Here is a 14895-nt window from a genome sequence, read left to right on the forward strand (position 1 = left end):
TCTATCCTCATAATTAATAAAATTAAAATTTCTTTTAGAAGCATGAGATAAGAGATAAGAGTAAAATATTTGGAAGGGGGGCAGTAGCTATAACATCAATGATTAAGTGACCAAAATTCTAAGGAGAAATTATTTAATTATGCATCTACGCCTAGATGCAACATCTATGATAAACATACTTGTCACACAACTAAAATGATCCACACATTTCAGAAAAAAATAAAAAAATAAAAAATAAAAAATAATAATAATAAATAAAATACTGCAATTCTTATATTAATTCATAATGATTTGATTTCTGTTATTTATGTTTCCTATTCCTGACTACATTAATTGCTTACATATTCTCAAATTAAATTGAATAACTAATGAGCAATAATATTTTTACTTCTTCATATGTAATAATATGATTTTATGCCCTGCTTCTTGAATTATCATTTTTTTACATTTTATGTTGAGATTTTGAAAATCTATTTTTTGATTATTTAGAAGTGAAAATATGAAAAAAAAAAAAGAAGAAGAGTGATTTAACACATTTAAAATAAAAAAAATAAAAAGAAAAGTGATTACGTCGGAAAGTAAAAAAAACGTAAAAAAAGAGAAGAAGAAAAAAAAATAAGTATTTAGTTTGGTTATACGTATGCATATACTTATAGAAAGAGTTGATTTTTTATATATTTTCTTTCTTGTTTGAACTCCTTTAATTTCCTTTCTTTACGTTCTTTTAAGAAAAATAAAAAAATTGCTCACTTAAACAAATTTATATATACAAGTTTTATAGAAGACTCTGAACTTTTATGTGATGGAAAATCATTTAAAAAAAAGCATTAATAATATAATTGATTAAAGTTTATAATATTTTATTGAAAATATAATATTAAAAGTCTAATACGCGCGAAGAAGCGCGGATTTGTTCACTAGTTAACAACAAAGACAAACAAGAGGCATTTGGCTAAATTTCACACTACATCAGTGCTTCAAAACTGATTGCTTAAACATAAACATGCTTAACTGGAAACAATCAAAGTAAGCTGAAATTGGACACATGATTGTTTGGTTAAATTTTTTTTATTTATAAAAGCACAATCAAAGCTGAAGAGGCAGGACAAATTAATGAGAAAGCCTTTACCGTACCAAGATTAATAAATAAAGACACCCAAACATATTTTAAGCATGCTAAAAGAAGTCAAACTAACACTTTTAAGCCTGCTAAACACTCACAAATATGCCTAAATGAATAAGAGATAAGAGATTTAAAGAAGGACATAAGTCATATTCACACATGGCACTAGATTTTAACACAGTGAGTTGAAATAGGCATTTTTTTTTTGAGATTTTCAGCAGCAACAAAGGCAAACAAAGAGGTCAAGACATAACCAACCCTTAGATAGGCAGCAATTAACAAATGCCAAGTTAATATGGAACATAATATTAATTGAATCAGGTTATGGCCTAGGCAATCATTAAACTCAACAAAAACTACATCACTAAAGCTACCACATACTTGACCAAATCAATGAATGACTTAAAAATATAAATACTCTAACACACCTTATTAGAAAATAGGACCATGGACCATGCTAATGAAGCGACAACAACTAGACAGAAAGGACATAGCATTGTATTTGTCACTTTGAATATTAGCTAAAAAAATAATAATCAAATAAGCTTAAACATAGAAGCAAAGATTCAGCAACACTTAAACAGATAGCAACACAATCAGTAACAAGATAAATGAAGAACAATTGATGCTTGAAGACATGTTAGGCATGGGAATTAAAGCAAGACGAACATCCGAAACGATATGAAAGCTAAACTTAAACAGTAACAAATCCAGCTCCCTATATTTAATTAAGACAATGAAACGATTAAATGATGACCAACTAGGAGTCTATATAGCGAAGAAGATGAGTCAGAAAGCTTATATTCGAACAAAACTAGCCTCTGTCCTATAGTGTTGAAGTAAAAAAAAAATAGAAAAGAGAACAAGACAGGGGCCGAGAAACCCAAAAGAAGCAAGTTTATCACATAACACTTGGAATCGAGATAGAACGTAACTAAGGGAGGAGGCGTTACCTTTTTTCGGGCAGCAAGACTGGGACAAGACGAGCAGGGGACGACTCCACCACCACTGAAAGCGACTCCGGGGACCTCGACAAACAAGACAAAACGAAAGAGAAATAAGATCGATCCGAACGAGTTCAAAGATTTTTCCTTTTGGTTTAGATGTATTTCTTCCTCTCTACACTTGGCTAATACTCAATGTTCTCTGCCAACAATTTTTCTAACCCAAAATTTCCAACTGAGATTTTTTTTTTTTCCCCCTTCTAACAAAGAGGGGAACTTATAGGGAAAGAATTTTGGTTCGGATTTTGGGGGGAAAGGGTGAAAAACGAATAGGAAAAAAGTCCATTCAAAATTCAAATGCCATAAATTTCTTTCACCATTGAAATGAGGCATACTTTTTCTCTGAAATTCGACCTATTCCGGAAGAGGAAAGGGAGGAAAAACGTGCCTGCTGCCTGCTGGAAACGCAGAGAGTCGTACAGAAACAGTACTAGCTGAAGAAGACGCTTGAACAACTACTGCTTTCCGTGTAGGCGTCGTTTGCTGCTATAACGTTGGACTGGAAATATTGAAAATTTCTGGGTTCTTTTAGAGTTGGAAACGGGTTGGGTATGGGTTGAAAAGTGGGCTGATGATATGTATTTGTTGATGTATAGCAGGTGGGTTATTTTGGAATGGGTTTTTCTCTGTTTTGTGGGCTGCTGTACGTATGTTGTTGCTGAAAGATGCATCGCTGATGGGCCTTACTGATTTGGGCTGGTTTGGAAGAGTTGGGCAGCTGAAAATTGTAAGATAAAAGCCCAAAAATTGGTCCTATTAGTGAGGTAAAAGTAATGGCTAGTAAGTTGCAATTTTAATCGAATTGAGTGGTCAATTGCATTACGAATTTAGCCGATGAATTAGGAGTGTAGCCAAATTGAATTCATTTAATAAATTTGGCTGGTGATTAAATAAGGCAAATCAATATAAATTAATTAATGAGCTTCTTAATTTCAACGAAATAAAATAATTGACTTAATTATAAACTAATTAACTCAGAAGTGTAAACTATTATATAACTAAACTAATTAGCAAAGTATTTAAGCGAAATAAAATCTTTTTGAGGCAATTTTCGAATATTCATAAAAATACTAATTATATGCAAAATTATATTAAAGACATATTATTATTTAAAATTATAAAAAGTGACAAATTATTTAAAATAACTTGCAAACTATATATTTTTTTTTCGAAATTTCTAAAATCAATTATTTTAAATCGTTTAAAAATTAAGAAGTTCGGAAATTAATTATATCGAGGAAGGTCAAAATTGGGTGTCAACAATAAGTCTTAGACTTTAGAGATTTATTTGATTGGTTACTTTAATTTAATAAATTTTGAGCTTCCACATTATTGTTATTATTCGTAATTGAATTATTGATATATATTGGGGTTTGAATTCTTTGATTCCCCCACTTATAAAGTTAAGTGTGGATGCCACTCACGACTCATTTTGAGTCGTGACAATTACTCTATTCTCTTCATATTCAACCTATGAATTACACCAAAGTCAAGTATGTTAGTGTTGTAGTCAACAATTTCAAATGCTTCCGACTGATTTTAACACTCTTTTTTCTTTTGTTTTTTTAAAACGGGGAGGAAATTACAATATAAAATATCAAACCCTTAGGATGAAAGAGCAGATAAGGTTACTAACCTATTAAAATTCTCCGATTCGTTTTAACACTTCATTCTACTAATTTCTATTATAAATTTTGAAATTTTTGAACCCTCATCAGCTAGATGAAAGTTCAACTAAGCTACTAAAATTCTCACTAATTTTAACAATTCCAAGTTTACTAATTTCTATTATAAACTTTGAAATTTCTTCTTTAACAATAAATACAAACTTCTTAAAACAAGGTACAAAAAATCTGTTCCTTATAATCACACTTTAATCCTGCAAATTAGTAATTAAAAAAACCATCACGAATAAGAGACTGCACAATTTTATGTGTACAGCCACTCATTAGATGAAGATAATTTCACATCAAAATTGAAAAATAAAAGTAACAATTTAAATAAAAAGCACACATTTACCTTAACAACAGATAATACGTGTCATAAACTTGAATAATAATTACATTTACGATTCTATTACAATTATACTACATAAAAATTTCACCAAACAAAATTTTAAAAAAGTAAAAACAGAAAAAATACTCAAAAAAGTAAAAACAAAACAAATAAAAATAATAATCCAAAGTTGTTGAATTATTTTTCTTTTTTTCAAGCAGAAAACAAACCATTAATTGCTGCTAGACCAATTTCAGTTTGAGGAACAAAAACTCTTTTTTCATTTTCTCCAAATCTCATTTTTATTTTAGAAGAAGACCATTTAAGCTCTTGAACCAAAATAGAGAAAGTTGAAAATAATTCAATTTTTTCTTCATTCCCAAATTTTCTTGAATTCTTGATCCTCCTTTCATATTCTTCAGCAACCAACATAGCAATATCAGCCATAATATTAATAATAAACTTATATTCAAAATATAAATTTGTGTAATTTATTGGAGAGTATTTTGTAATTGGGAAATTTCAAGTTGATATTTTTGATATTTTGGTTTGGCTTATATATAGGGGAAAGACCAATTCAAAAAGTGCATTTAGGGTGTGTTTGGTATTGGAAAATAGAAAATGTTTTTTTCTAAAAAAAATAATAATCTCTATAGTTATTCAAAAATATTGAAAAGTATATTTTTATAGATAATATATTTCTTAAAAAATTAGAAAATAACATTTTAGTGAAAATAGAAAAAATCAATATTCTACAAGTGTTATTTCAGTGATTATGTTGTTCTCATGTTTCAACACATCTTATCTTCGCCCATCGAGCATTTTCCTTACCCACCCATTCTCACTTTTTTTTTGTTGTTAATTTGGTGGTGAATTATACAAATATTAAATATTGCATAAGTAATATTATATACTGAGTGAGAATATGATGTAATTAACTCTTAAAATTATGAGATTGATGTAAAATTCTCATATTATATTTAGTAGTTGATAAGGAGGTATGTTATTTACATATTTCCTTTGTTCTAACTCTTTTTAGTCCATTTTTCTTTTGTTGACAACTTTTAATTTCATTTTTTCACGTCATATGTTTAAAATTACAAGACTCAATTTTTTTTTTTTACTTTTTTGAATTTTGTATCAAATCAAAACAGTACAAATCAATTAAAATTTAGAAAATATAAAATTAATACAATGTTTAATTTAAATTCAGTGGCACACGTAGCTAATATATGTATAAATTATGAGAAAATTTATGTATCATTTTATGTGTGGTACAACTAATGTATGAATAATTAGATATGTATTACTAATACCTACACAATCAAATTTTTTCATAACTAATTTTTACATTACTAATACTTACATAACACTAATCAACTACCAAACAATTCATTATAATACTATTTAGATTATATACAAATATTTCGTAGAATATTATTTTTATCCATATACCAAAAAAAATTTAAACTAAATAATCCACCTTTTTTATACCAAACACAGCCTAATAGTACAAAGTACTATGGATTATGGATTAGGATGAGTTGAATGACACACAAAAAAAAAGAGTTAATATTATTTTATTATATGGTGGTCTTGTTGGGTGAGGTTGTATTATGAACGTGTCTTTATTTTGTGGTTACAATTTGAAACTTCCAGATAGGGAATCCACCAACTTGACGAATATTCTCTTTTTTCAATTTTTTTTTTTTTTGGGTTTTGGGAATTAAAATAGGTAGAATTAAGAAATGTTAACCGTCAAATAATTTGGTGCAATGAGCTGCTCCTCTCTTGATCAGGTGTCTCATGTTTGAGCTTTAAAGTAAAAAAAAAATTTTGATAGGGAGTGCTATCAGGGGCAGAGCCAATATACTGTTCCTTCGACGGAAAATATTATTATTTATATATAATTAAAATTATCTTTTTATGTATATATAATAAAAGTCGTATCCCCTTCGATTAGTTCGTATCTTTACTTCTTCAAATTTTGAGCCCCTCCAATACTGAATATTACACCCCTCTTCAAATTTTGAACCCATTATCAAAAATTCTAACTCAGTCACTGAGTGTTACACCCCTCTATGCCTATCAATAAAGCTCTACCTCACGTGTACTCGGAATAATCAAATTCCAATGTAAATTCTTCTTGATAGAAAACACCCCGAATGAAGCCCTAGCATCCATCTGCTAATGTGTAATGTGCTGTCTGGTGACAAATCACCAACTCAGGAGTCCTTGAAAGCCTTGATCTACGGAACTGACATATACTTGTCCCCAATGCAAAGCGAGTTTAAAATAGTTAGACTCCATGACACGAACTCCGAGGAGAGAGATTAAAAAAACAGATAAGAAATGTTCAAAGTTAAAAGGAATTTTATATTGTTTCAAATGCCCTAATTGCATGGTCGGTTTGATGAAGCATTAAAAATCTTATTATTTTATTAAGGAAGTATGTTATTGAATTACTCTCTCTTAATTTATGTGACATATTTTAAATTTTGAGATTCAAACAAATATATCTTTAACAGTAAATTTTTCATATATCTTTTAAATATTTTGAATTATCAATTATTGTGACTTATAGTACTATTTACATAATTTACAAATATATAAATTTCATTTTTTAAAAAATGTGAAGATTACATGAGCAAATTCTCAGTCAAACTTAAATTGTTTGACTCTTGAAAAAATGAAATGTGTCACATAAATTGAGACGATAAAAATATTTAAAATGACTCAATCTTGCTACTCGTTAATGATTGAGCATATTTATATCATCGTTGTGACACAATATGCACATTCATGACATTTTAACACTAACGACTCAAATAATCAATTTTAAAATATCAAATAATACACCTATCGTCCAGTTAAATGATTCAAATCACCTAGTCAATATGCTTAAAATATTTTATCTAAATAAAACGCGTTCAATTTAGGATGGTCTTTAGATATTTTCCTTTCGCTTATTTCAAATCTAAAGTTCAAATAAAAATAACCAAAATAAGGCAAAATTACATTAACTTCAACCGATCACATGTATCTGAACTTCAACTATATAAAACTTACCGATATACACAATATCTGAAGCTAAACTTTATTAGGATTTTGTTTGAAGTTATTTCAAAATGGATACATACATTAAAAAAAAAATTATCAGTTTTTTCAATAATTACATTTATGTGAATTGTGATCATTTATAAACTATGCACATATGTGGAAAAAAAAAAAAAACATTTTCAAAGAAATTTTTCTGTTATAAACAAGAATTGCCCCATAGTCAAGTCCTTCAAGTTTTATACAAGTCCAAGTGATTCCAGCTTCTGAACATGCTGTTGTGGCAGTGGCGGCGGAGACCAATCGTTACAAGCCACCTCGCCAACGTCCTCCACAACATATTCCTATACAAGAATGAGCATGTAAGATATATATGACAATAGTAGAGACGGATCCAAGATTTTCAATTTATGAGTTCTAGGTTTTAAGACAGGACAACGACTAGATTCCATAGATAGTTTATACATAACAACAACATACCCAGTGATATCCCACAAGTGAGGTCTGGGGAGGGTGGAATGTACTCAGACCTTACTACTACCTCATGGAGGTAGAAACGTTGTTTCTGAAAGACCCTCGGAGATAGTTTATACATATTAAGTGGATTTCTTAACGGAAATACAGAGTTTGAGCCACAGCTCTTGTGGTGTAGATCCTCCCCTAGACAATGGCAATCAAATTGAAGAAACGAGGATGTCGATTTACCTTTGTCAGCATTCTTTTCTCGAGTATGTGGTAGTGTCGCTGCCAAATTCTCTGTACGACCATTGTAGCAACCAAAACACTGTAAAACATGCCAAGGAGGGCGAATAGTCCTATCACAATTATAGCCACAACTAATAATCCCGGTATCCCAGATTGATCACCACCGCCTCCTAAGCAACTCCCACATTCACAGTCCGTGCAAGAATGATTCTCGGAGCAACACTCACATGTCGAGTTTGAACAATTGTCGCAGCATAGGTTAGTATCAATGCAAATATAAGTTGTACCTGTATGAGGTCTACGCGTATGACAGTCTGCACACAAGCTGCAAAGATATGAAAAATGATCAGAAAGAAGAAACAAATCAAAAAAAGAAACATAAAACACATTATTTGTACCTTGTGCAAGAGCAACAAGACAATGCATTCTGGCAGGGCTGACTCAAATCATCGCGCACACTTTCGTCAAAGCAAGTTAAGAAACAGCCAGATATGCCCACCAAAGCGAAAAACAACAGTGCTCCTGCAAGAAAGCCAGCAAATAGCAACAAGATTAACTCATACAATCATTTAAGAATCACTATATACTTAAAATAGAAGAGTCCAAATTTTGGATAATGCACTATTTACATCTTGAGAATACATCAGGCATGTTCCTTTCATGCCCTGATGGACATACAAGAAGGATATGTTTTCTTCGGAATAAGCAAGAGAGAAACATATCAACCATTCACGCCTCTTCATATAGTGTTTTTTTTTCCTTATTTCTATTTAGATAACCGATAAATTCCTTAATGGTCAATGAAGTGAGTTGAGAACCATGAGCACTTAGATTCAGATCCAACATATTCAAAATCACTTGATGATTTCTTCCATTGATCCAAACTTTGATGGACAGAGTACCGATATTTGTGTTGGTGAGAGTTAGCAAGTAGCTCATGGAATTAGTAGAGGTGCACTCACCTGACATAAAAAAAGAAGAAGAAGGGAAATGTGGTACACTAAAGCTCCCACTATGCACGGGATCTAGGGAAGGGCCGGACCACAAAGGTCTATTCTGCGCAGCCTTACGTTGCATTTTTGCGAGAGGGTTTATCCACGGCTTGAACCCGTGACCAAACATATGATGGTCAAAAATGAAATTTCTGAGTTAGCTCTTCCAACCCCAATAGTGTCCACCACTTCAAAACTCAGGGGAGCATGAGTCTACCCCTCTACCATTCTCCCAATTAAATACCATGATTTAGTTGGTGATTGAGTTTAAACTCGTCATGTGCACTTAACCCACACTAATGTGTTGCGTCCTCACCACTAAACCAAAGCGCTGGGGTATCATTTTGTTGGTTCTTCCATCAGTGAAGGTGGTAATTCGCCTTATCGCAGTCCAAGGAATGAATAATTGGACAACACAATAGCACCTACTCTTGAATTTGTCCAAAGTTCCAGTAGAAGAGTCACACAAGGAAAAGCGTTCTTACGACGTTTGAACTTTGGAATAACTAAGTAAATATTGTTTATCTCAAATTCATCCACCACTCCCCAACCAAATCTCATTTAGCAAGCAACTAAATAAGATATAGAATCCCAAAACCAGCAGGAAAATTAGGTCTCCAGGGACTATTGGTACCGAAGTTACATGTCAACATGGGTTGGTAACAACTGTATCTGGCATGTGGTCATTTAGTGCATTTATCTAGATTGGTCATCCAGTCGGACAAAAGAATATTACGAAGACAAAACAACAGTTCGACATACATACATACATATACAAATAAATGTTGATAACTACTGCACTTGAATATGTTTTACCGCATATGTAATAGAAGCCTAGTTCACTTCCAAACCCCCAATGCAGAAGAAGCCAAGACTTCTGATGTGTATCAATCACATATACTAAATATCCCAGTGCAGCTAACACCTGCAAAACAAAAGGTTAGTGATCCTATGAAGATATTGTCCACACAACTACTAACAGTAATATCTAAAAATGAATAAGAAAATTGTAAACAGGGTCATCCACGTACAAGCTGAACTGCAAGAAAGATGAACAAGATGTCTGTGGTCACAAAGAACCGAAATTTTAAGGTTCGCCATTTTCTTTGAAGATCGTTAACTCTCAAGTAAAATGGAGCCTTGCAAGTCGTACAATGAGAAAATGCAAATCCTTCCTGTAAAAAGACAAACTTTAAGGAACAGGTATATATTCTATTTTGATGATTAAAGCTTACGGGTATTTAGTAGTAATCCGCCAGCAGTTGAAGCCTTTTTCTATAATGATGCAAAAGTCAATAGCTAAAAATTCTGACAAACAAACGATCTGAAAACATACCTTCACAGCACGCCACTGATCAAGGCATTCTCGGTGAACATACTTTGATGAACCCTTGCATTTACAAGGGGCAATAAAATCTTCACCTAAAAAATAAGTCAAAATAATCACGGAAGAATTCAACAAGAAGCACTCAATAAAAGATAGTAACAAACTAACAACTCCTCCTTGTCAAAATGCTCTTTTGTTCCTTCAGTCATTTGAGTTGAATGATTCAAATCCATCAATCAACTATACCTCGATCCAAAATCTGTTATGCTTGTTTCCCCAATACATAACCCAAATTAGCTAGGGTATACTTTTATTATAATTTGACTAACTTTTTATGAACCTCAACCAACAGAAACCCTCTTCGTTCAACTAGACTTCGGTCAACTTTTATTACATGTTGTCTTTTTTGCTTCGATTCTCTTACTATCCTATTGTTGTTACTGCTTATGTCTCCATAAATATTGCCGAGGATTTATGGAAAACAGTCTCTCTACCTCTCAAGGTAGGGATAAGGTCCGTATACACTCTACGCTCCTTAGATCAGGACTATACAAGGTATGTTGTACTTCTTTATATTTTGAATCTCCTTAGTGAAAATTCAGACTTCAGCACTACCTCCCACATGTAAATTTTCTTTACTTGGGGCAAAAATATTTTAGGCTTTCAACTAGAAAAGGGGCAAAAACCCATTACTCATTCAAGCTGACTCAGACATCACGATTATCTAAACCCTATTTGAAAGATGTACAAATCACCCCAAAAACACACTTAATTCAGATATCATTGAACACCCAATTGACAAAGCAACTTGCTTTACACTAAAAATTCAAAAAACAGAATCATAATAAAACACATAAACTAACTAAATATTTCAAGATTTGAACAAAACCATGAATAAAAGTGAAAGGGTCATCAAAAACACTCACCATCATTTTCAAGGCAAATTCTACACTGAATTTGGTCAATGTTTCCAGCTTCAAGGTCAACTTTACTGGGTTTATCAATCAGAGGAGGAACCAAAGAAGAAGAAGAAGAATCATAATAAGACATTTTTTTTTGTTTTTCCTCTCCAATTATCAAATAAACTGTAATTTGTTAAATTTAAGTTCATAATTTGTTGGAAAAATTATCAAATTGATATTTTAATTCTTATTTAAATATGAATTATTTACCAATTTGGAGTTTAAACTGTTATTTATAAAATAGACATATTACTAGCTATTTTCGAAAAAGAGAAGTATTGAAACCTCTCTAAATTCGGCATAAATTAATAGTTTCGTCTCCGAACTATTGACAGCCTTAAAAGCGTCTTTTAACTTGATTAACTAAACTTAAACACACTCTGATCTTGCAACATAACTAATATATATTCCTAAATTCTCGTTAAGTTTACCGATATTTTCAACACATTTCTCGACTTCTTATTAAGAATCTCATACTCTTACTAGAGTTTGAAACCACTTGTTATGTCATATGACAGATCGGAGTGCATCTAACACCTAATTTAATTAGTCAAATAGAGAAGTATTTTTAAGACGATCAATGAATCCAAAATAAAACTAATAATTTGTGTTAAATTCAACATATTTTCAATACTTCTCTCTTACGAAAATTATATGGAGCAAAATAAAAAGTCGTCGCAAGGTCTATAAAATAGTGTTGAATAAACCATGACCAAGTGGGCAAAATAATCTTTACAATAAAGTCAATAGTAAACGTTTACACTAGAGAATATTTGAGTACTATTATAATATTATATATGTTTATTTAAGCATTTTAAACTTTTAATATTATTATCAATAACATTAGAAATTTCAACCCTATGGTAGGTGTTGCCCCTATTGCATAAATGTTTAATACTATGTATACCAAGTCCTCTTATTGATTAATTGATGAAATAAATCTATTGATCGACTCTTTCTAAATCATAAAGAACTCTCTGTGATTAAGTTTAAACCTCGATGTTACATATATTTGTTAGCAATTTAACATAATAAAATCTTATAACAAGAAGTATTTACTTATCCGTACTTTGTATTCACATCAAATCTTCAAATCTACATGTGTTTATACATGAATTTTTAGCACTTAATCATAATTAATTGTCATGCATTTTTAACTCACCGATTCACTTAACTATAGGAAATTTACATGTTTGAATATAGTATATTTAGACTTAATATATAAACATCTTTTAACTTGACATCTACGCCCTCCAACTTTGAGTGTGCACAAGTAGACACTTACACTGTTATAAAGTTGAACAAATAGACAAACGCATCGTGACAAATCTCACACAATTTTCTATGTTATGTAAAGCATGTGTTTACTTGTTCAACTTTATGATAATTGAAGTGCCTAATTGAAAGGCATAGATGTCTAAGTTATTTATGTTTAACAATAGGTTTGGAGCTTTTATGGCATCAAAGGGGAAGAGAGAATTCAATCACAACATTAGCAGAGAGAAAATGAAAAGAAAAAAGAAGGCCAAGTAAGTAAATACTTCAGATGACCCGCAAGAGGCATGATAACGGGGTTAGCACTCTTCATGTTGAAGCGTTCTAATACACGTTCAATGTACTTCTCTTGAGATAGCCACAACTTTCTTTTTGTTCGTTCTCGAACAATCTTCATCCCTAGAATTCGTTGTGCTGGGCCCAAGTCCTTCATGCCAAATGACTTGGACAAATCTCTATTCAACTTGGCAATCAACTCTTTGACTTGTCCTACAATTAATATGTCATCCACATACAACAACAAAATAATAAAATTGTTGTGAGAAAATCTTTTGAAGTGTATACACATGGATCAGAATAGGTTTTGTGTACGTTTGAATTTTCATTAAAGAGTCAAACTTTTTGTACTATTGCTTTGGTGTTTGTTTCAACCCATAAAGACTCTTATTCAATTTGCACACCATGTGTTTCTTTCCAGATACTTCAAATCCCTCTGGTTCCATATAAATATCATCTTCCAAATCTCTGTGAAGGATGCAGTTTTCACGTCCAATTACTCAACTTCAAGATCTAGGGTAGCTGCTAGGCTCAAAATAATTCGAATAAAAGTCATTTTGACAACAGGTGAAAATATTTCATCAAAATTAATACATTTCTTTTGTTTGAAGCCTTTTACAACCAATTTTTTTTTTTTTGTAGAGATTCCATCTCTTCTTGCATGGCTTTCACCCATTGGCTCTTTTTTGGATGAGACATCTCTTTAAGACTTTCTGGCTCCCCTTCATCATTGATGAGGGCATACTCTGAGGAAGGGTACTTGGATGACTCTACCCTTTGTCTTTCTAATCTACTCAGAGGTTGAGGTTGTTCTTCTTCTGGGTACTCCAGTTTCTTGGTATTATCACCAAGTTGCTCCCCCTCTCAACAATCTTATTAGGTTGCTCTTCATGTTCAACAACTTCATCGATCATACTTTCTGCATTTATAGGGTGGTTAGAATTAAAAGGAATGGTAACAAAATTAGGGACTATACCATTTTTTTCTTGGCCTTCTCGGACAGATCATCAACAGTTCCAACATCACTTTCTCAGAAGATTACATCTCTGCTTCTGATGACCTTCTTCTTTATATGATCCCACAGTCTGTACCCAAACTCTTAATCTCCATAACCGATGAATATGAAGGGAACTGATTTATCATCTAGCTTGGTTCTCTGCTCCTTCGGTACATGTGCAAAAACTTTACAATCGAACACCTTTAGATGTGAGTAGGACATCTTTTTATAAGTCCAAACTCTCTCCGTAATGTCAAACTCCAATGGAACTGATGGACTACGATTGATAAGATAACATGTTGTCCGAACTGCTTCACCCTAGAATGACATAGGCAATTTAGCCATTCTGAGCATGTTTCTCACCTTTTCAACAATGGTGCGCTTTATTCTCTCAGCTACACCATTGTGTTGTGGGGTTCTAGGAACTATCTTTTCATGTCTAATTCCATGGTCTGAACAGTACTCTTCAAATTCTCTTAAAGTGTACTCACCTCCATTGTCAGTTCGGAGACGTTTTAGCTTTTGACTTGTATCCCTTTCTACTTGAGCATGAAGCTTTTGAAATACTTGAAACACTTGATCTTTGATTTTCAAGATATCAACCCACAATTTTTTTGAAGCATTATCAATAAAAGTAACGAAGTATTTATTACTGCCCATTGATTATATCTCCACTGGACCACAAATATTAAAATATACCAAATCAAGTACATTCAACTTTCTTTTAGATGATGTCTAAAATGAGACTCTATGTTGCTTACCAAATAAACAAAAGTTACAAGGTTTTATCATTGTACCTTTGGCAAAAGATATAAGTAATTTTTTTATAAAGAATTTGCAATCGTTTCTCACTCATATGACCCATTCTTCTATGCCACAAATCTACAGAATTCTCTTCATGAGCCGCATTCAATCACCTTGGCATATTTCTGCATTTGTCCTGTACAACGTGCCACGAGCAACTTGTAACGACCCTAAAAACGAACTAGTGAAACTAGAGCCTCACATGTGAGTTTGGAGTTGAGAACTTGATGAAATGATGAGAAATGACCGTGACGTCCGGAAACTAGTCATTTGAACTAGTGAGTTGTAAGGGTCAACTTTAAATGGTCATATCTCTTAGCTCAAAATTAATTAGGTGGGCCATTACCTATCCTATGAAAGGTCTTTGAGTCCTCTTTC

At 32.0% G+C, this 14895-nt stretch overlaps 1 protein-coding gene across 1 annotated transcript; it reads right to left on the minus strand.

The window, feature by feature from the left end:
* Window positions 1-7196: 7196 nt before the first annotated feature.
* On the minus strand, window positions 7197-11291 carry LOC107062139 (uncharacterized). The gene is made up of 7 exons (XM_015312420.1): window positions 11130-11291; window positions 10213-10298; window positions 9908-10051; window positions 9693-9801; window positions 8283-8406; window positions 7885-8209; window positions 7197-7523 (listed from the first exon to the last, which is right to left on the minus strand). The coding sequence occupies exons 1-7, from the start codon at window positions 11251-11253 to the stop codon at window positions 7419-7421; spliced, it is 1017 nt and encodes a 338-aa protein (XP_015167906.1). The 5' UTR covers window positions 11254-11291; the 3' UTR covers window positions 7197-7418.
* Between the last annotated feature and the right edge of the window lie 3604 nt (window positions 11292-14895).

This window comes from Solanum tuberosum, unplaced genomic scaffold (assembly GCF_000226075.1).
Source record: "Solanum tuberosum cultivar DM 1-3 516 R44 unplaced genomic scaffold, SolTub_3.0 scf00204, whole genome shotgun sequence".
Lineage (NCBI taxonomy): Eukaryota > Viridiplantae > Streptophyta > Magnoliopsida > Solanales > Solanaceae > Solanum > Solanum tuberosum.

What these genes read in the sequence shown, in the direction of transcription:
- LOC107062139 (XM_015312420.1), bottom strand. Translation starts at nt 11,253, where the DNA reads ATGTCTTATTATGATTCTTCTTCTTCTTCTTTGGTTCCTCCTCTGATT. An exon ending in TCTTGTTGCTCTTGCACAAG is followed by an intron (nt 8,210 to 8,282) that starts GTACAAATAATG and finishes ATATCTTTGCAG; the next exon opens with CTTGTGTGCAGACTGTCATA. An exon ending in AGAAAAGAATGCTGACAAAG is followed by an intron (nt 7,524 to 7,884) that starts GTAAATCGACAT and finishes ATTCTTGTATAG; the next exon opens with GAATATGTTGTGGAGGACGT.